At 43.6% G+C, this 20,481-nt stretch overlaps 1 protein-coding gene across 7 annotated transcripts in view; it reads right to left on the bottom strand.

Moving 5' to 3' along the window:
- Window positions 1-7,518: 7,518 nt before the first annotated feature.
- The window catches only part of EPHA5 (EPH receptor A5), a 191,433-nt gene continuing 178,470 nt past the window's right edge, over window positions 7,519-20,481 (bottom strand). For 5 of the 7 annotated variants that reach the window (XM_030947989.1, XM_030947993.1, XM_030947990.1 and 2 more), the window contains 3 exons: window positions 19,844-20,037; window positions 16,772-16,927; window positions 7,519-8,564 (listed from right to left, as the gene is read on the bottom strand). In XM_030947989.1, the coding sequence (XP_030803849.1) occupies window positions 8,459-8,564; window positions 16,772-16,927; window positions 19,844-20,037 (456 nt within the window). In that variant the 3' untranslated portion in view covers window positions 7,519-8,458. Of the gene's footprint in view, window positions 8,565-11,124; window positions 13,137-16,771; window positions 16,928-19,843; window positions 20,038-20,481 lie in introns of those variants that run through there. The other 2 variants (XM_030947991.1, XM_030947992.1) reach the window with 1 other exon arrangement.

The following is a 20,481-nucleotide window of genomic DNA, read 5'->3' as shown; positions in this document are numbered from 1 at the left end:
GACTGATTTCTGTGCCCTGAAGCAATGTTGATTTGGGACACTGCACCTCCAGCACTCCCCTCACAAGGGACAGCCCAACTTTGCCACTGCCAGAGCCAACAACCTTTCCCTACAGAGAATATTTACAATTATTTTATTTGCTAATTTTGATTGTTTTCTCTGGGATATGTGTAGTTGTGGCTACAAAAACACTTTGGCTGTACAGCCCTGTTCCCCAAACCCTGGGTTTCAAAGGGATGAAGGGACCATTGATGCTTCCCTTTCCCCTTGCTGGGCCAAGGGAAGGACTCACATGGGCATGTTCAAGACCTAAAGTCACCCAAACCCAGGTTTTAGCAGCCACTGAGCAAGGCAGTCCTGGTGTAGGGCTCAGTGTGTACTCAGCTGCTCACAAACTCTGGCTGTGAAACCCTGGCTTTCCACTCCAAAATACTAAAACCCTCCAAAAGGGCCACTGTTTCCAAGGCAAGTAAACTTTTTTTTTCCTCCACCTGGGCACCACGGATTGTCCCTTAGGTCTGTGAGTGCCTTTCAAGCCCAAAAGCAATGGCCAAGCCAGGATGAAAGCCATGAGTGTGGCTCCCCTCCATCTAATTTCTCCACGCATGTTCCCAGACATTTTATTCAGCCCATTCAACCCCCTTTCCCTGCTTTGATGGCTGGTGACTGCCCAGTGGGATGGAACTTGGAGGATTTTAGCACTAGTGAGGACACCCATCCCTTCTGCAGCCACCCTAGCGCTGCCTCCCTCCTCTCCCAGCTGGGTCATTAATTCCTCCTGGGACAGGAACACTAATGAAGGCCAAATCCTTTCCAGTGCCACACCTTGATCATCTCCATCTATCCCCCCCTGCCTGGCTGAAAACACTCTCTTCTGCCCAATCCAGTCTCACTCCTTGATTATTTGCTATCATTCACCATTTATTAGCCATGCCCTAATTCTTGTCTTAATTAAGAGGTGATCACCCAGTGCTTCTGCATATTTGTGCACATGTAGCCATGCATCTGTCTATATATATATTCCATGCTCCTACACACACATCTCATGGAAAGGGACCACAGGATGCCACTTTGACAGCATTTTGCTCTGTGGATGGGAGAGGCTGCTCCCTATCTTGCTTGCTCTTTCTTTCTTTCTTTCTTTTTCTTTCTTTCTTTCTTTTCTTTCTTTCTTTCTTTCTTTCTTTCTTTCTTTCTTTCTTTCTTTCTTTCTTTCTTTCTTTCTTTCTTTCTTTCTTTCTTTCTTTCTTTCTTTCTTTCTTTCTTTCTTTCTTTCTTTCTTTCTTTCTTTCTTTCTTTCTTTCTTTCTTTCTTTCTTTCTTTCTTTCTTTCTTTCTTTCTTTCTTTCTTTTCTTTCTTTTCTTTTTTTTTTTTTTTCCTTTTAAATGAACATGTAATTTCCCTACATTCTTTCTTTTCTCCCAATGAAATATTTTTACCTTGCATGCCCTTTTTCTCAGCAGCTCCACACATCATATTTCTTGAGGAGCAAATGATTAAATTTTAGAGCCTGTGGTTTCATGTTTAAATGTCAAGCTTGAAACACAGACCTCAGAAGAGAAATCCATAGGATTTCTATTTTCTTGTAATAAATATGGTCTTTAGTGGGAGCAAACCAAGAAAACGGCAGGCAGCCTATCTCACAGTTTTTCTGCCTTTTTTTTCAGCTTGAAAGATTTTCCTTCGGTTTTGTAGTTAAAAAATAAGCTTTGAGAGAAATAAGTCATCTTCTCCAGCAAAAATGCATCCGCTGGCCTTTTAAGGGGGAGCTTGAAGAGTTCTGGGGTCAAAAAAACCTGGTTAGAGCTGTTAATGGGTTATGAAAACAGCACACCAGTGTAAGAAAGCATCTCCTTTTCTTACACTCAATTTGCTGGATATTACTATAGCTGATGCTATGAGTAACTGAGCTGACCCCAGCTAGAGGTGAGGAAATGAAGGAGTAAGAAGTCACCTACACGGGTGCCTTGTTCTCCTCCATGGCTGGCTCACAGGACTTTATGGGAGGAAAATAATGAGCCATATGTTAATAGATTGCCAAAGGTCATTTATTCTTGGGGCCTGCAGCCACCAACATCCAGCGGCTCCCAAAGGAATTGCACCAGATTATCCCACAGGCAGTCATATTATAGAGACAATGGGTGTGCCCAGTGGGCATCACACACTTCACACCTGTTTCTCCAAGGCTTTTTTTCTCTGGAAACCATATGGCATGCAATAACTGCAAACACACCCTGGTCTGCCACCATGGCTGCAAAATGAGCAAAGCTTTCTGCTGGCCACCATGCTGCTCTGGCTCCCTTTTCCTACCCAGTCTCAGCCTGAGATTGTTTTGATACCTGTCTTCATGTACATGAAACTTAAGCTCTGTCAGCAGATGCATTATTAAAACTGCACACTTGGAAGCACACATGCACCTGCTGAGGGAACTGCAACAGGGAACATCACGTTTTCAGCACTCATCCCTGCACTGAGTTTTCCAGTGGCATCCTCTTTTTCCAGTGTTACCTCACTCTGAGCTGTCTCTCTGTGCCCCAGTGTCACTCACGTTCTACGCTGACCCATCTGCTGGTGCAATAGTTTGTCCTAGCATCTCCATAAGTCCCCCACCACATCTGAGGCATCGTGGATAAGGTGGTTTCTGTCCTGCCATCCACACATTTTACCAAGCAGAATGACGTGTGCCCTTCTCCAGTCCTCGAGGTCCATGTCCCTCCACATACCAGCAAAGATGAATTGTCTGGGATGAAGTTGTGTTCTTTTGGCTGCTTCTTAATGCACCTGAGGGTGACTTTGAGAAGGCCCTGTTGGCTTGAATAAAGCTATCTCATTCATCTCTTCTTTCTGCTTGCTGGTTCCCACCTTTCTTTTTGTTTTTGTTTTTGTTTTTTTTCCTGTGGAAGTATCCAGTCACAGTTTATGCATTGCATGCTATTTATGCAGCTCAGCCCATGAAAAATACATGAAGAGTCCCTCGCTCTTTCTCCCCACAGCTTCATAAATCTTGCATTGCTTTCTGCATGGCAGCTCAGCTTCATGGGGTGATGGGGAGCAGCCTCGCCGCTGCTCCTGCCCTGGGGCCACAGCATCCTCTGGGGATTACAGCCTTGAACCCTTCCAGGCTGGCAGAGGAGGGGAGAGGTTCAGGGACCCCTCAGCCCCATTTTTGTATTACTGGATAGGAAAATAAGTCCAAGTTACTGTTTAGCTGCCCTGCAATGTCTCCAGCACAGCCATCATCTTGCCTTGCAGTTTGCTTCAGCTTTACTGCAAACAGGAGTGATGCAGAGAATATTACCCCGAGCACAGCTTGTTAAGCATTCACAAGAGCTGGTGCTTGCGACTCGAGATGCAGCTGTGCATTGATTCAGGGACCAGACAGAGGCTGTGCAGAAGAACCACCCAAAACCAACTCAGGCATGTGCATAAGGACCCACTCTGAAGGTGAAGCACCTTACCTCTCTGTGCAGGTAAATTTACTCTCTGGTGCCCATGAAGTGCAAGTGCATTTTCTCAGTCTGAGCCCAGCAGAGGAAAATCATAGGCAAATGTTGATTTGAAATTTGTTTAAGAGCTGGTCCCAAGCCAATCTGAGCACAAATACTCATGGAAATTGCCGAATTCCTTAGTTCTCACTTGAGATGGAACATTGTGGAAGGAGTTTGCAGCCAACTCTGATTTTTAATGAAATTTTCCCCATGTTTGTATTTTCTCCTTAGCAGGCTCTCTGCCTCCATGAAGTTATCAAGGATGCTGTCTGCATGGGCAAATTAACAGTTCTTCCCTCTGTCCTCTGATTCCTTACAGCTTCTGCCTCCATTGTGGTCCAGCAGCAGACAACCTCAAGCTGAACAAGAGAACACTGAGTGGGGGCTGGCATGTCAATCCAGAGGATTTTATCCAAGCTGCTGACAACCTCAATTTGCTAACCCAATTGACCTTGTGCTCCCTTTAATATATAAGGCATCATTCCCCTGCTGTCCCAGCCTGTCATGCCTTTCCTGGCCGCTACCCATTATCTGCCACAGCTTCCTGTCATGTCAGGAGACACAGTATCTTTATCTGCCCCTCTTCCCTTTGTCCTCTAGCAGTGGACAAGAAGATGGTGGCTGCCCATCACCTCCTCCATTAAGAATTTTCCCAGGTCAGTCTTTTCCCCCTTGGCCCTTGGCCTTTCCCACCTGTGGCCTTTCTCACCTCTCTTTAAGGCTGGCCCGTGCCCCTCTGCAGCATGTGGATGCCCCCAAATCCATGGAGCAGGGGATGTGGTGGTGGGTGCTCCAGCTGGTCATGGGTTTGCTGGGGTCCCTCCAGGAAAAATTCAGAGAAAAATCACATCTTGGGAGGGGAAAAAAAAAAAATCACAAAAACATGATATTTCTGAGGGATATGTGGTGGGGGACTCATCTGGGGCTTTGGCAGGCCCTTTGCCCTAGAAACTAGCCTAAAAAAGCGTGTTTTCCCCCCAAAACAGAGAAAAGTGGGAACAGCCTGTAACAAGGGCAGATGCATTCATGTGGGTCTACATGTCTCACTCATCCCAAAGGCCTGTATTTCCCTCAGGGACCACAAGTGTAGCACCAAAGCTGCATTTAGGAGAGAAAAAATACAGAGAATTTATTTCCTTTCCATGGGGGTAAAGCCTGATGCTTTGTGGAAAGTTGAGGGGTCAAGCGTACGTGTTATCCACAACTGGATGTTGCTGTTAGTCAAAGGTTTTTATTTTTATGAAAAAATAGAAAATTTCGCATCTTACACTACAAAAAAACCCCATGTACACAAACAAAATGAACAGAGTGCATCCAAATAGGGGGAAAGGGGATGAATAAATAGAGCAGTGCTTCAGTCTCCTATGAGTTAAAACACTGATGAAAGGAGCTGAGACAGAGGCTGCAGCTCTGGCAGTGCTGGATGCACCAGCTCCTGCTCCACTTGCACTAAGGAATTACATTAAAGGATTGGTAACTAAGTGTTAATCTTAAAACAGCTACTGATGTATTTTACATCTGCCTTAACATCTAATTTCAAGTCCACAGCAGTCCAAGGAGTCACAATTTCTTGAGCACTGGGACTTTCTACATTATATTCAACACTGAATAGACAAAAAATTTTGACCTTTATTTTTTATTCTTCTCACTATTAACATATAGGAGGAATAAATAAAGTTTTAAACTGATTTTTCTCCCTTTTATATCAGTCTTCCTTTTTAATGCTGAAGTAGTTTTTCCAAGTGGTAGCCACACAATGAAAAGGCATGAGTCTACACAAGACATTCCTTCTCCCAAAATGAAAAACTGTATCAATAAAAGCCTGTCCACCTTTTGGATCCTTTGAAATACCTCCCTCTCTATTATCAGCAAAATATACTGGAAAAAACTGAATCTGTTGGCTCAGCTGTAGTGAGCTGGAAAAGCAAAGTGCTTGGAGTTACCATGGGCAGGAAATCCACCTACAGCCCTTTCCAAGAACATAACCAGCCAAATGTTGCTGTCATCTTGTTCTGCTGCACCCCAATACATAAAATCATGCCCAACACACAAAGTTCTTGCAGCTCTTGGATGGGAACTGAAAACCTCCATTGTCTCTGTGATTTGCTCATGGACATAGAAGCTGTAACCTTTGGACCCTACAAATTAAAACAATGTTTTATTTTTAGCCCCGAGACAAGGTCTATTATACAGAGATCTGTAGCAAGAACAGCTCTTGAAATAAATAGAAAAAAGTTATTTATTTATTTATTGGAGGAAGCAAGAAGAGGTTCCCAATTTACAAATGCAGTCTGGCTTAAGAACAGTTTTCTTTTCCACTGGTTTGTAATTTTGAACGTTACTCCAGAATCTGGTAGGTATTCCAGCAATACAAGTGATGAAAAGAGGATTTTGCTTTTAAGAGCCCAGGAAAAAAAAAAGGACCAAGTTCAACTCCTCCCACAGAGCCAACAGGACAGGAATGAGTGAAGAAGATGGGCAGAAAGTGCTACGTATTTGCACACAGCATTTCAGTGCCACCAATGGATGCAGGCAAATGAAGGATTCCTCCTGGTGAAATGAGCTGTTTCTGTCTTCCTACATGTATTTTCCCAAGTGTTGCAGACAGGGAGGCACAAATAATCTCAAGACTCTTCTGCTGACAGCTCTAATAATCTTATTTATTATATGACAAATCTCTTTTCCGCGCCGAAATTGTTATGTCTTGATACCCTCTTCCTCTTTTGTGGTCTGGTGGCTGCCAAAATGAAACAACGGGATGAGAAATGACACTATCAAGATTTGTTAGGCATCGCTGTGGCTCTTTTCCCTCCTATTTCTCCTGATTCCTGAGGAACTCAGCAGTTGCAGAGGTGGAGGGGGGCAGTTCAGGACAGGAAAATATTGCCTGAAGAAGCCCTGCAGTAAGCCAACAAAGCCCTGCTGCTAAGGAAAAAACCACTCAACCTCTTCTCCTAGATGCTTCCCTTCTTCAAAAAAAACATTCTGTGCATCAAATCTCATCCAAAGGCTGGGGGAAATGAAAGAAATACTTTGAAAGCTTTGAAAAAGCTTCAGGTGTCTTGCAACACCTGTTTCTGCAAGACATGAAGGACACAGGCCTCCTTTTGGCTGTTTGAGCTCTTTGGGCTTGGCTTTGCAGAACTGGGGATGAAGGGAGCTACAGCAACTCTATATATTGATGTTATTGCTAAGGAGGGATGTCACAAGATGTTTTCCAAACTCTAAGGAAGCAATACATTAACAGAAACAACAAACCCTTGCAATCCACTGAGCTGTTTTAAAATCCTTATCAAAGTCTTCACAAAATAAAAGCCCAACCTACGAATACCAAATTAACTGTGCTGTTTAATCCTATCTACAATAAAAATAGGAGGACAGCCCCAAAATACTTCTTAGTGTGATTCTCAGGGGATTGGGTTGCGCTCAGGTCCCTCTGAAAGCACCAGCCATGGGCTTTAATGGCTACATTGCGCCCCAGCTACAGCCAAGTCCTGATCTGAGCTGTGCCAGCCTCAGAAGAATGGCATCTCCTTGCCCTCAGGATGCCATCGCTGTGAACATGTTGGGCTGCTCTGCTCTTCCCTCCCCTCTGTGCTCTGTCATAAAGTGGCCAGGTCCACAGCAAGCCTAGAATGCTGAGAGACAGCTTGGGACAGTACAGCTCCAAAAATAATCCCACTCCCACCTCTGTGGGGGAAAAACTACAAAATCTCCACATTGGATGGCCACAGGCTCATTTCCAAACTGTGCCCCAGGACTTAACCAACATAATCAGAAAAGGAACAACAAAATTCCCTCCTTCCAGTTAAAACCACCTCATGCTTTCTCTCCTGGGCTCCAGGAACAGAGGTGATGGCTGCACTGGGTGATGGCTACTGGGCTGAAGCATCTGTGCAGAGGCAATCCCATGCCACCTTTGGCCAGGACACAGAAAAACCGATGCCACGTTGTTGCTGGAGGCCATCAAAAACCAGATGTTTTACTTCTCTTCTTCTGGATGTCCTCAACCCATGGTGTAAAGGAAGAGGGGGGGGGCAACATCTTTTATTTAAGCAACTTCCTTCTACCTCATATACATAATGAAAACTCCTGAAGGCTTTATGTGTTGGTCAAACCAAACTGCAGCAAAAATACAAAGCATGGGGGTAACACAAAAGGGAGACTGAGTAAAAGAGGGAGGAAAAAAGGAACAAACCAAGGAAAGAGCCCCAATCTTGTACCTGATGAGTAGCAAACTGTACAGTATATACATCTTCAACATGTATTATCCTCCCCAAAGAGCAAATAAAAAGAATGGTAACACAGAAGGAGGAAAACAAAATATACACCCTGTATTGTATTTGCCATGGAGCAAGTGACATGTTTATACGCTAATCTTCTCTATAACTTAATGCTGTGTAACAGCATTTTTTTTCTTCTCTTTAAATTTACAAAACAAAATATCGAGAAATAATCTAATCATATTGCTCTTCAATACACTTCTGTAGACAAGTAAGACTCGAAGTTATACTTCAGCAAACTGCAGCTATTGGGAGTCCATGAACGGCCACAAAAATCTGCCACTCAAGTCAGTCCTTGGAAGCATTACCATGTGCTGCTGTAATTCAGTATATAAAGGTGCTATATATATATATGTACCTCCCATGTACAGACAACACGTGGTGGAGGCTTGTCATCACCGCTGAAGCTCAAGAGACTGGTTAACCTCATGTACAGCAGATTCGTTTCCACGTTCCATGCATCTTACATTGACTTCATGAAAATGAGGACACAAATAGGAAGAAAAGCAAAACTTTAGTCAAACACTGCTTTAGAAATGCTGCAGCAGAGGCCAGTGTCCTTCAGTTATAGAAACCCTGAATTTCCCTTTTTATCTTTTCTTGTTTTTTTTTAGTCAAAATAAATCTCAGGGCTAGAGTACAAAGTGCAGGACCGACCCACTTGAGGAAGCAACTTTAAAAACTGTGTTACAACGGCACCATCCCATTCACCAACTGGACCTTCATCTCTTGAAGGCTGTTCATTATCTTCTTCTGGTGACCAACAAGTGTCACTCCCAGACGCCTCAAATCCCTGTGGGAGAAAGCAGACGTTGGTTCCACGGACCTCTAAGGCACACATCGCCGCGCACACCACGCGCCGCACGCGCTGTTGCTGCTGCTGCTGCCAGTGCCTACCTGTTACCACTGGCAGCTCCCAGAGACAAGTTTAGTTGGCAGGTTTCATTTTCCCTATTTGTAATTTTTATTTTTTTTTTTTTTAAATGGCTGACAGCACCTCAGAGAGGTCATGTGATAGAATGAGATCACCTTGCTGGCCAAGGAGAAAGGCCAGACAGCAAAGTGCCAGCATCATCTTTGGCCAAGGATTCTGCTAGGCGTGAAAAGTCCTATTTCCAAGAGGAAAGCCATGCAAGAAAGCCCATGTTGCTGTTTCCTCTTCTCATGGGAGAGGCTGGTATTTGATCTTGAATATGAGCAGTGAGGAGTGAGGTCAATCCGTGCTTTCTTCCTCTTCAGATGAGGGAAAGCCAAAGAAACACAAATGGCAAAAGCCTCGAGCACAGCCACCATCCTGATGACTCCTTAAAGTCAACAAGAATTAGCAAAGCAGCTCCCCTTTGAGTCTTTGCAAATCTTCCCATAAACCCACATTTGGTTTTGCTTTGGAGAGGTGCATTCTAGATGCCAAGGGCATTTGTTGCTTCTGCCTACTGGGCTACCACTACAGGAAAGCTGTAAAATAAGACAGTTTAATGTAAAATGCAGGATCAGGAGGAAAGATTGTCAAACTCCACCCTCCAAAATTCAGGTGTATAGATGAACGTAATCACTTTCATGTGATTCGTATTGATCAAGAGGCACCTCCAGGGTATACAATTTATCCCATCCAAAGACCGGAGTGGGACAAATCATCTCCTGGAGATAGCACAGCAGGACCTTGGGTTATCAATGACACCTCTAAGCCAGGTAAAGCCATCAGTTATGGCAGAGTGTAATTGCAGAAATTTCTTACTGGGTAGAAAAGCGCTAACACAGAAAGTGTAGGAATAAAAGCTCAGCAGAAGCATCAAGACAGTTGCAGATATGTTTCCAGCCCAAGACACAGAAGCTGTTAGAGAAGCAGGTTGACTATAAGAGATGTGGTGTTTTGTCTGAAGACTTTCAGTGATAGGAAAATATCAGTCCCTCATTTTCTACCTCGAGACTGGATGTTTCTAAGTTGTGCCTTATGGTCCTGCCAATACACTTGTGAATCCCCAAGCTGCTGACACCCTGTGTGCAACTCTTTTAGGAGAAAGTTATCCACCAAAAGCCACTGAGATGTGGCCTTGAGCACACAGCCGCTTTTTGGAAACCACACTGCTGCATTCATGCAAAGGCTGGAAATCCCCAGCAACACCTGGGAGCCCAGCCATCACCTGAGACACAACTGCAAACCTGGCCTATAGTTCACTGCAGGGCTGTGTGCTGGGCTGCAGGAGAGCACAAAGTGCAAGGAGCACCAAAACATTTTCACACGAGCTACCCACGGAGGTGTGCCTCTCTCAGCAGCTTCACATTCTGGATAGAAACTCCTGTGCAAGTAACAACCAATCATCCATGTTCACAAATTACACAGATGAATGCTGCTTTGAATAAAAAGCAGTCTTGAGTGAAGGCTAATACATTAGCACATAAACTAGTTGAAGCCAAAAGCTACATCTGTACTTCTCCAAGGACTGTCATGTTTTCTGCCTTTTGATTTGGAAAATACCAAGTTTTTTGCTTTGGGCTAAACACATAATTTCATTATTGTACCTTTTTTCAGCAATGCTTCTTCATGATGCAAAGGGAAATCATAACATAAGGGGCACAGAGCAAAGGAGGTCAATGAGACACATCAGCAGTGCTCCTTACCTGGCAGAGAAAAGGCTGCAGCACCTGCAAAAGGTGTCTACCTTCTCAGGGGGACATGCTTTCATTTCTCTGCTTTCATTTCTGCCTCCACTGAATTGTGAAACTAGTTCAGCAAGCCATCTTAATAATGAAGGAAAATGAAGTAATGCTATTGTTACATGCAATTTATTTTATGTACACAGCACAGTTGGAAGTTCACACCAGAGATCAAAAAAAAAAAAAAAAAGAAACCAAAAAACAAACCAACCCTCAAAACCAACACAGTATAGGACCTGATTTTTAATAGAGACAACATCCATCTTCCCCCTGCTGAGTCCTGCTCTGCTGGCACTTTTTGAAAAATCAGCTTTTTTTTTTTCTAGGTATCTAAAGTGCAAGCTGAGCTCTTTTGAAAATCCAGTACCACGTATTTCACAGATGTATAATTTCTGACACTCTCGCATGTTATGCTGGAAAGAAACAGCCTCAAACTCGGAGAAAAGCATGCATGTCTTGGCCTTTCACACACAGCCCCATCAGTCCAATAAACCCCCCACCCAGTTCACTACACAGGCTTTTTTTCTCCCCATATTGTATCCCCTTAATATCCTTGAGGAGTGTCTCATTGATTTACAAGAGAGAAAGAAGAAAAAAGAGTTTCTGGTTTCAATACATTAACTGCTCATCAGGGGATTCAGTCTTTTTTTTTTTTTTTTTTTTTTTTTTTTGAATATCAAATCCTCTCAAACGTGAAGCCACCAGCCAAAAGCATAGGGGACTCCTCAGAGAGAGGAAAAACACTTCTGTGGGGTCTTGCGCCTCAGCAAGATGAACCAGAAGACACAGCTCCTGAACCAGATGCTTGCCAAGTATAAAAATCGGCAGGTTAATTCAAAAGCCACCTTGCACATATCAAAGAGAACTTTCTAAAAGCTGCCTAAGGAATGCAGGAGCTTTAATTTTGATGTTTCAAGCATGACTTACAGCATGTTGCATGTTCCCATGCATCCAGTGCTGAAGCACTTAAAGTGGTGTAAGGCAGAAGACAATTTTTAACAGAACTGGGTGCACAAACCAGCTGGTTTGGGGACAAAAAATCCAACAACTTCTGTGCCGAAGGGCTGCAAAAACAACTGCCTTTAAGCTCAAGTCCAGAGCTCCTTGGCTCCTGTTACTGCAGCCAAATGGAAATATCACCGGGCTCAGCTCTGCAGAGGAGATGTGTGCAGACACCCACTGGGGCTTTACAATAAAAATGTGCATTCCCTGCAGGAAAAGGCACAACTGAGACCCGCGGGCACAGGATCCAGGCTGCTCCTTGCTGTGGAAGTGACCTGACCCCTGGTGTTGGGTTTTGTGTGTGCCTCTGCAGTGGAGATCTGTGCACCCATGTGCTGGGTGCTCTCCCTACCTCAAAATACTTGGCCTCCCCAGCCATGAGACGACTTTTATTCTTGTTTTAGGGAGGAAGTTTATCTTTTCACTTATTTCATTTATGTAGGACCGGAAATTAAAGCAGGCAGGAATTTGAATCACTTGCCAACAAGGTATTAAAAGGCTTACCTATGTTGACCAAAAAGCTGAGGAAATAAAGGGGAAAACTGGTGGCAGCTCATCCCAAGCAGCCTGTACACAGCTGCACGCATGCTGCTCTCTTACCACTGCCTTGCATGGAAGCCCAGCTGCAACATGCCAGTGACAACACGGTATCCCCTTCCCTGCAATAGCCTCCATTTGCAAGGGTTGAATTCACAGTCTCCATGTTGTAAGAAATAGATTTTAAAACATTTTATTTACAAATAGAACTACTTATACACCATGGACCAGTTTGCCAAACACAGTGTAGACTAGGACTGGATTGCCACATAAAATACAACCCCCTCACCAGCCAGTTTAGTCATGCAAGCAAAAGGGCCACAGTCCTGAAAGATCTCCGAGGTCAGCAGCCGCCAGCCTACCACAGGAATTTTGTATTTCCTCTCCCATCCAGGGCAGACCTCACCACTCTTCTGCACGTGGTGTAACTACAGCTGCCCATGCAGACTGGGACTACTCATGGAGTTAGTTGTCAGTTTGAATGAGGGGAAACAAGAAGAACCTCAAAGACCTTCAGACGATGCTAAAGAGAGAGGAATCCACTTGCTAGGGACATTTGCATGAAATGAGGACTTAAAAAAATTTGTTTTAAGAATTCATCTGCTCTTACTCATAATTCCCATTCTACTTGATTACAAGATGAGAATTTGTTCAGAAGCAGACACAGCATCAAAATCCCAGGACTGAGATTTTAGGTTAAGAATAAGCATCTAGAGCAGGTGAACTCTTAAATGTTCTTCATCCAGTATAACTTTTAATAAATAATTTATTTTATTTTAGAAGAAAAATATATACAATGCAAAGCAACACAACACATATTATTACAAATATTCAGAGCTCTTCATCTAATAACAAACAACAGGGTGTCCTGAGATTCAGTGAGTACAGATCTTTCAAAAGGTGAAAATATGTAGTCCACATGGTTAGTAATTGGTCCAGTCAAGGGTCAGACTGAAACTCATGTCATGGATCTATCTATTCTTGAGTATTGTCCTGGTAAAGTTATTCTTGCAGTGGATTGAAAGAGCTCCAGACACACTCAAAGTCACTAGGTGGTCCACAAGTTTAAAGAGCAGGTCTGGTCCACTGGAAAGGTTCCCTTCAAGTCTGATATCCAGTTGGAAAGAGAGGGTGGAGGGTGAGGCTCCACTTTTCACAAGGTGATTCATCCCTTTGCAAGAATTAGAGCTAAATGTAGAGATCACTCTTTGTTTGAACACATACATTTTCAGGTCTTTGCTTAAGCAGGCAGAGCTTAGGACTTGGGGTGATATCCATCCATCTTAGATTTTTAATCTTTTGCTTTCAGAAATTTGTCACTAATACTACTATTTTCTGGAATAAATGCATCAAGCCATCAGTTTGAAAGAATCAGAATGGTAATCAGGATTTTGCTTTTCATGCTGAGGAAGGGAGGTTTTTTTTTTTAAAAAGAAGCCGAACATCAACTATCTCAACCAGGTCTTGTAAAGAAGCCACAAGCTGGGCACCCACAATTATCAGTCCTGTCAGTGTCATGGCCAACTCCTCCTACAGCAGTAGTAGGTTTTTTTTCAGTAGATTTTAGAAATTCTTTACATTTATCATATGTTTTTGTCCTGCTTTTTCTGGCAGCAGTTATCCACCTAATTTCTACATTTCTCTCCTGCACAATTTGAATTTGGTAAAGATAATTTTGGATGATATTTGAAGGCAACCTCTTAAATTGTGAAGACTGATTTACTGATGTCATTTGGGGAAAGCAAGCTACTTTCAGATGTTCAGATCATCTTTTCACCTGATCCCCCCAAGTCCCAGCTCTGGAATATACAGAACAGTTGCCTCTATTAAAAATGACAAGGAACATTTAACCTGAATTCTCCTTTGTTGAGTACAAAATGTTTTGTTGCTCCCTTTTACAGGGAGAAAAAAATTAAAACCTCCAGAAAACCAACCCCTCTCAGTGTATCAACCTTTAAAGAACTTTGCTTGATCTGATGTTTATTTTCTGGAGAACCCATGAGAGTCTCTGCTGAGCCCACCAGGAGCCATTTTTCTCACTTTATTTTTTAAGGGCAGTCTGCCAGTTTACATCAGACTGAATTCAGGACTTCATTCCAAGACACTTTTCCTCTTAAACTGCTGTGATGGTTTCTCTTTTTTCAACAGCTGAGAATCTGCTGTTTTTTCTTTTTATACTGTTTCTGAGAGGGATGAGAGAAATTTTGATTTGGATAGCTACTTGGCCTTTTGATTAATCTTTCACAGGTTTTTCCAAATATAGACCTGAGTGGGGTCAAGCCTTTTTGCCAAGACACCTCTGCAATGCAAAGGTGTTTGGGCTGACAGAGAAGAACCCAAGGCATCTCTGCAAGAATCTCTGTCCACAGGCAGCTGGGATGGGCAGGGGGAGTTTATTTGCTGACATGGATAGCTACCTGGAATAGGTTTCAACATTTTATCAGCTTCAACTGAAATGGAAGATGGATCCATGAAATGCCTCCTTCCAGTTAAAAAAAAAAAACAAACCCAAAATCTCCCCCAGGCTGCCAGGCATCAGCTCCTTTGCACTGCTCTACTGTTCTAAAACCCCAGAAGAAAGCTGAAGCTGAGCAGCTCAGACATGTTGTCTCCACTAGGACCACTGGGATGACATTTGTGCCATAGAGGACATCTGGGACATGGTGAGGTGGCCTTTGAGGAGCTTTGCAGCTGGTGAGAGTCAGAGCATCTCTAGCAGCTATAATCTTATTTAAGGCCTTTCAAACCAACTCGCCTTTCTGGCTAGAGCTGCGCAGGTAATTGTTTTCTTGGTTCATTGCCAATCAGAAAAACCATTTTAAAAGCACTTTTTGCATCACCTGAAAAGATTTTGGGGGACAGTTTTGAAATTTCTGCAATACTAAAGAGTAAACATAGGGAAATAATTAAATTTTTAAGTAAAATTAAGGATCTTACTTCATTATCTGAAGCATTGCACTTTAGGAATTTGAAGGTTAGGAATACTTTTGTCAGCAGCATGGCATGCTAAGACAGTGTAGGAGGGATAGTAAGATTGTTTAAAGTTACACAAGTAAGTAATTCTAATTTGCTGTTGAAAACACTCACTAGTTTGGGTTTCAAGTCAACATTTTCTGTGACCCAAGCAAAAGCATTTTACTTCTGAGCATTTCATGTAGAGCTCTTCAAACCACAGAAAATTCTGAAGAGGAACATGGTAGAGGCCTAATTTTCTTCTTTGACATGACTAATTAACCCAAACAGCAATAAATCTGTGATGGACTTTAGACAACCTGCATTTTCTACCAGAAGTTGCTCTGGTTATCAGATTGGGGTGGTACTGTGGAGGGGAATGCTCCAATGTTTTCCTTTTGTCATAAATTACTGCTTCATCCTATCCCCCTTTTTCCTACTCAGCCTCTGGCTAGCTATTTCTGCTACGTGGGCTCTGACCAGCCTGGGGATGGATGCCCTCTTCCTTGGTCCATGTTTGTAGGTTATCAGTCTAAACTGTGGAGTCCTCAAAAGCCCAAGTAAAGTGACACATAATTGCAGGACAAGGCTGGGGAACAACACGTGAGGGTCTCAGGAGCTGGAAAGAGGATCCAGGTAAGAATCCATGCACCCTGATTTCCCAGACAGTTGCTGGAGAGGACTTCATCCCTAGCTCAGGGTTTTCATGTGAATGGCTGAAAGAAGACTGGATGAGTCCAGGTGTAAGGGGCAAATACTGATGGTGTGAGTGGAGCAAATAAAATCAGAGTGAGAGCAGAGAGGCTCCTGCACTCCCTCCATGTATGTGATAGAAAACTGAACTCCATGGGGATGTCACTGACCTGCCTCACACTCCTGTGCTGTGCAGTGAGCTCCACAGCAAGCATTGTGGCAGACAGGAGGAAATGCTGCAGTTCTGTGGGGTAGGGGGATTTTTCTTGGTTTATTCTAAATCCTCAGAAGCAATTCTGTATGTGCAGTGGCAGTCTACATGTGGTCAGAGGAGACACAACCTTCTCCAAAGCAGGAGAGTGCAATTCTTCCCATTCTGCCTTAATGCCTGCAGTAAGCTAAGCTCGAATTAACCCAGCTAGAGAGGCAGGCTTGGAGGGGAGTTGGAGACAGCACAGGCAACAGCAGGAAAGTACTGACATAATTTCACAAGCTAGGCAGGCAATTAAAGGTGCAGCATAGCAAATTAGCAGCCCTGAGGTATTCACCAAGTCATTTGAAGGCTGTTGCCTCAGCTGCAGTCACACCCACGTGCAAAAGCCACGGGCACATTCAGAAGAAAGGGTCTCTCAGGAAGCCTGTCCTCTAGAGCTGTGGGTTCCTGATGCTCTTGCACTGGCATCAGCTCTTACTTATTTCTGGTTATGCTGAGTACCATTTCCACACCTTACTGGGCTTCACTGTTCACTTGCTTATACCCAGATCAGCCATGAATCCAGCTCATCTGCTCTGAAGCCAGGCTGTCTCAGCAGGGACCTATACATTTACTGGTAGGGTAGAGGGTTTATTTTGTTGGTAATCCCAAATAATCAACTGCTAGTGTGTCAAGAGGATGGCCTGGCAATTCCAGAAACTCATGCATTAATTTCTGTGAGTAAAGGAGACAAAATAGCTGCCAGTGTAGTAATTGTAAATTTTAGTCTTGCCTGCACTCGTTATCAATAGAGATGCTGCAAGGGAAACTGCTGACTGCAAACACAGGATAATGTTTTCCCTTTCTGCAGCCTCATCCTTACGTATTCTTGGATGATTTGTCTTTCTCCTCCCTCCTCCCGTTGCAATTCCAAGAAATGAGGTGAAAATGATCTGGACACTACTCACTCTAGGGTCACCTGAGCCACTGCATCCATTGAGCTGTATCCATTCTCCATGAAGATCTCTGTGTATCGGCCCATTTTGATGGCTTCCAGCCACTCACCCACCGACCTGTAGGCACCACTCCCGACTGGACTGTGCTCCACCAACAGATTTGACACTCTAAAGGTAAGCAAAAACAAAGAAGCAAACAGAATCAGTATTGAGAGATACACAACATGACTCAAGTTGCATTTTTTATGGTAAAGATGATTCTTTTGCTCCGTTTTCAGTGATTGCTTCAGCCTAAACCCTCCTAGCAGGCTTGATATGCAATGTATCAAACACAGCACTTCACCTTCAACCTCACCTATTCTTGAGTTAGCTCCTGCCATTTCCAGTCCTCACCACAAGCAGAAAGAGGAGGAGAGGTGGCACCCACCCCAGTTACCTCCTGGCCACAAGTAGGCTCCCCCAGTCACTCCTAATTCAAAGTCTTCACTTTGATGACTCCTGCTTTGCTCTCTTCCTCCACCTTTAAAGCTCATAATTAACTTAAGGCAGCACAGAGCCTGGAAGCTGAAACTCAAATTACATTTCCCAGCAGCAGCCATCAATGGCAGGCAGCTGTTCCCAGTCCAGGGAGCATTAAACAGTCCAGGGGCTGCTCCTGCAGAGTCACTGGGAGGGGGTTTGCATGGAGACAGCATCCAACGAGCCTGCAGAGAGCAGCAACGCTCCAGCCACGCTCCAGCCTGCAAACAAGGCACACTCCTGCTCCCACACCCTCCCTCAGAGCCTGCCAGGCAACTGCTCCCTGCTCAGCTATGCCACGCACGGAAGAAGCAATTCAGGCAAATAATAACCCTTCACCACAGCTGGAGCACTGACACAGTACCTGGCACAAGTAGGGTCCACCACCCCACTAATGATGTGCAGAGAGCAAAGAGGCCTTGTCCAAGGTCAGCCAGGAAAGAAACCAGATCTGTTCCCTGCTTTGTAAAAGGGGACACACAGCTAACACAAGCCCTGAGCAAAGATTTTTACCCACAGGTAAAAAAAAACATTTTCCAGGTCAGCCTCTGATGGTGGCTATTACACTTAAAAGACTTTCAACTGGAAGGAGAGCTGGGATATTATATTATTGTAGCACTTCAGGAATCTTCATGTATTTTATGAGCACATTAGTATTATTTGTTTATTTAATAGCAATGCTGAAGGGTCTAATAAAATGTGAATACTTGCAGTACCAAGAACATAATGGCTTCCCATAACATTTTATACACATGAGAAATTCAAAACTCCTAAGTAATCATAATGAGAAGTGGATTTTCATCACTAATGTCAGGAGGTACCTAGTGATATCATAGCACACGCTGTAATGTAGAGAGTGACTTCCTCCCTTATTTGCATTAATGAGAATTTCCATAAAGAACACATTACATATATAAAAAAAATCCTTTACAGCTGCTCTATATTGAAATTATGATTCATTTGGAATTACTATGGTCTGGGCACAGCAATCTATGAGAATGGAAACACAGCCCCAAAGCCTGACTGTTCAGGGGCTTCATCCATATCAAAAATATCCACAGCAGCTCTGAAAAGGAGAGGTTTGGAATTGTATGGACCCATTCATGGAATAAAACATCAGCAAAGCACTTAGCAGCTCAAGGAAATGGTTTCCTGCCTATTTTCCTCATCTGGCATAACAGTTTGGTATAAAAGAGTGCAGGAAACACCATGTAACAGGCCTGGAAAATAACTGTTCTGAGTTGAAAAAAAAAGAAACCTCACATATTTTATGCTGTCATAAACCTTTTCCTGCAGGTTTGCTGGCACTGACGTTACATCTAATTGCTAATAAGAATAATTTCTTCTTCAGATGGTAAATGGTACATGTAAAATAGCCTGAGGAACCAGATCTAGCTTGTATTTAAAAATTAACAGAAATTTCAGGTTCTTCTCTTTCAGTGCATGAAATGCCATGCACAGGGACATGCCACCAGAGAGATGCCCAGCTGCAGCAGGGCACATGTGCCACATGCAGCTGTGCAAGGCCCACTTGGAAGGTGTGGGGACAAACAACTACAAGCTCACAGCAGTACATCTCTTTTGGCCCATACCACCAGTCTAACCTAATCTTATCTCTCTCATTCCTGTTTAAAGAAAACACATATTTTTTTGTCCCTCCTCTGAGGATAAACTTTTCTGCAGGGCTTTTTCCATGGTTAATCTGGGGAACTCCACTGCCATCAGTGAAACAGCAATAATATACATATATACCTATATATATATATATATATATTAAACTTCTTTATGACCTTGCAAGGGATTGTGTGATTAGCAACACTGATGGCTCAGAAGTAAAAGTGTGCTTACAGTGAAAATAGGAAAAGCCTCTCCAAGACTATTTAGCTCTTTCTCTCCAAGTGCAGCTTTATTTCTTGATTGTGTTTATCTTACTTGTAGCTGTGTAGCTATTCAGATTAATGTTTAAATACAAACTGGCTGTTCTATTCACTTCATGTGGCTTTAGCAAAGGGTTTGTGTACAGTACTTTGGTAACCAGAGACCTGCTCTTCCAATTACCATGACTCTCACGACTTGTACTGGTGGCTAGCATGCCTGGGAATAGTTGTGGAAGGATGTACCTGGACATCCATAAGCTTTGCACATCCTAAGAGTTTCCCCAAGAGGCACTTTTCATTTGTATTACCAAGATAAAGTCAACAGGCAGATAATTGGAGCAGTATTTACTATCTAGCTCGTGCACTCAAGCCTTGCCTTCTCTAACCTTGCAGTAGAGCACAGATAGTTTTGTCACGGACAAAGTACTGCTGAAACTCCTTTTTCTGAAAGACAGACCACGGTAATTTTCTTTGTGGTAGTAGCACTGCATTTGGAGTGAGTGAGTTGCTCATTTGGCTGCAACAGAAAAAGCTGATATGAGTCAACTCCCCTGGACATAACAAAGCTGCAGGAACATTCCCCCAAGAATACACACTAAGGCTAAATAATCAGAGGGAATCCAACCCTTGGGGTGGGTGTTTGGACAAGGACCTTGCTCTGAGAAATGGTTCTGGGCTGAGTCTGTACCTGCTTGATGCATTAACCAAGGTCTTCAGGCTGCTGGGGTTCCGGATGAGCTTGTCCAGCATGCTGACAATTTCGTCAAACTTGGGCCGGCTGTTGCGGTCCTTCTGCCAGCAGTCGAGCATCAGCTGGTAGAGAGCAGCAGGGCAGTCCATGGGACTTGGCAGGCGATAGCCTTCCTCCACGGCCTTAATCACCTGCAGGACACAAAACACAAGGCTTTTCTTCCCCTCATCTTTTGCCCAAATGCAAGCTGACTTTAACATAGAACTTTGGGATCAGCAATATGCTCACAAAAGATCCAGCCACCCCCCAGCTCTGCACACTCAGTAAGCAAACTCAGTAAGCCCCTCTATCCTTCATATTTTTCAAGGGATGTGTTGAATAACTTTATTTTTAGCCATTGCAAAATGAATCTAGATAGCCAAGGCACCGCTGCAACCAGGGGGGTAGATTGCCTGGTTGCACTTGTTCAAAGCTCAGTTGTGGTCTCTGTGTTATATACCAGGAAACTCCTGGAGCCTATGCTAAATCCATAAAAAAGAGCCTACAGGGCTTTCTGGCATCTTCTTGGAGTGCAGTGATTTTGTTTATTCAGATGTTGGCTTCTTTTTAAACAAAAAGGCATGTGCTAGACCACA

The sequence above is a fragment of the Camarhynchus parvulus genome, chromosome 4 (assembly GCF_901933205.1).
Source record: "Camarhynchus parvulus chromosome 4, STF_HiC, whole genome shotgun sequence".
NCBI classification, from domain to species: domain Eukaryota; kingdom Metazoa; phylum Chordata; class Aves; order Passeriformes; family Thraupidae; genus Camarhynchus; species Camarhynchus parvulus.
This window is presented reverse-complemented; position numbering and strand designations above follow the sequence as displayed.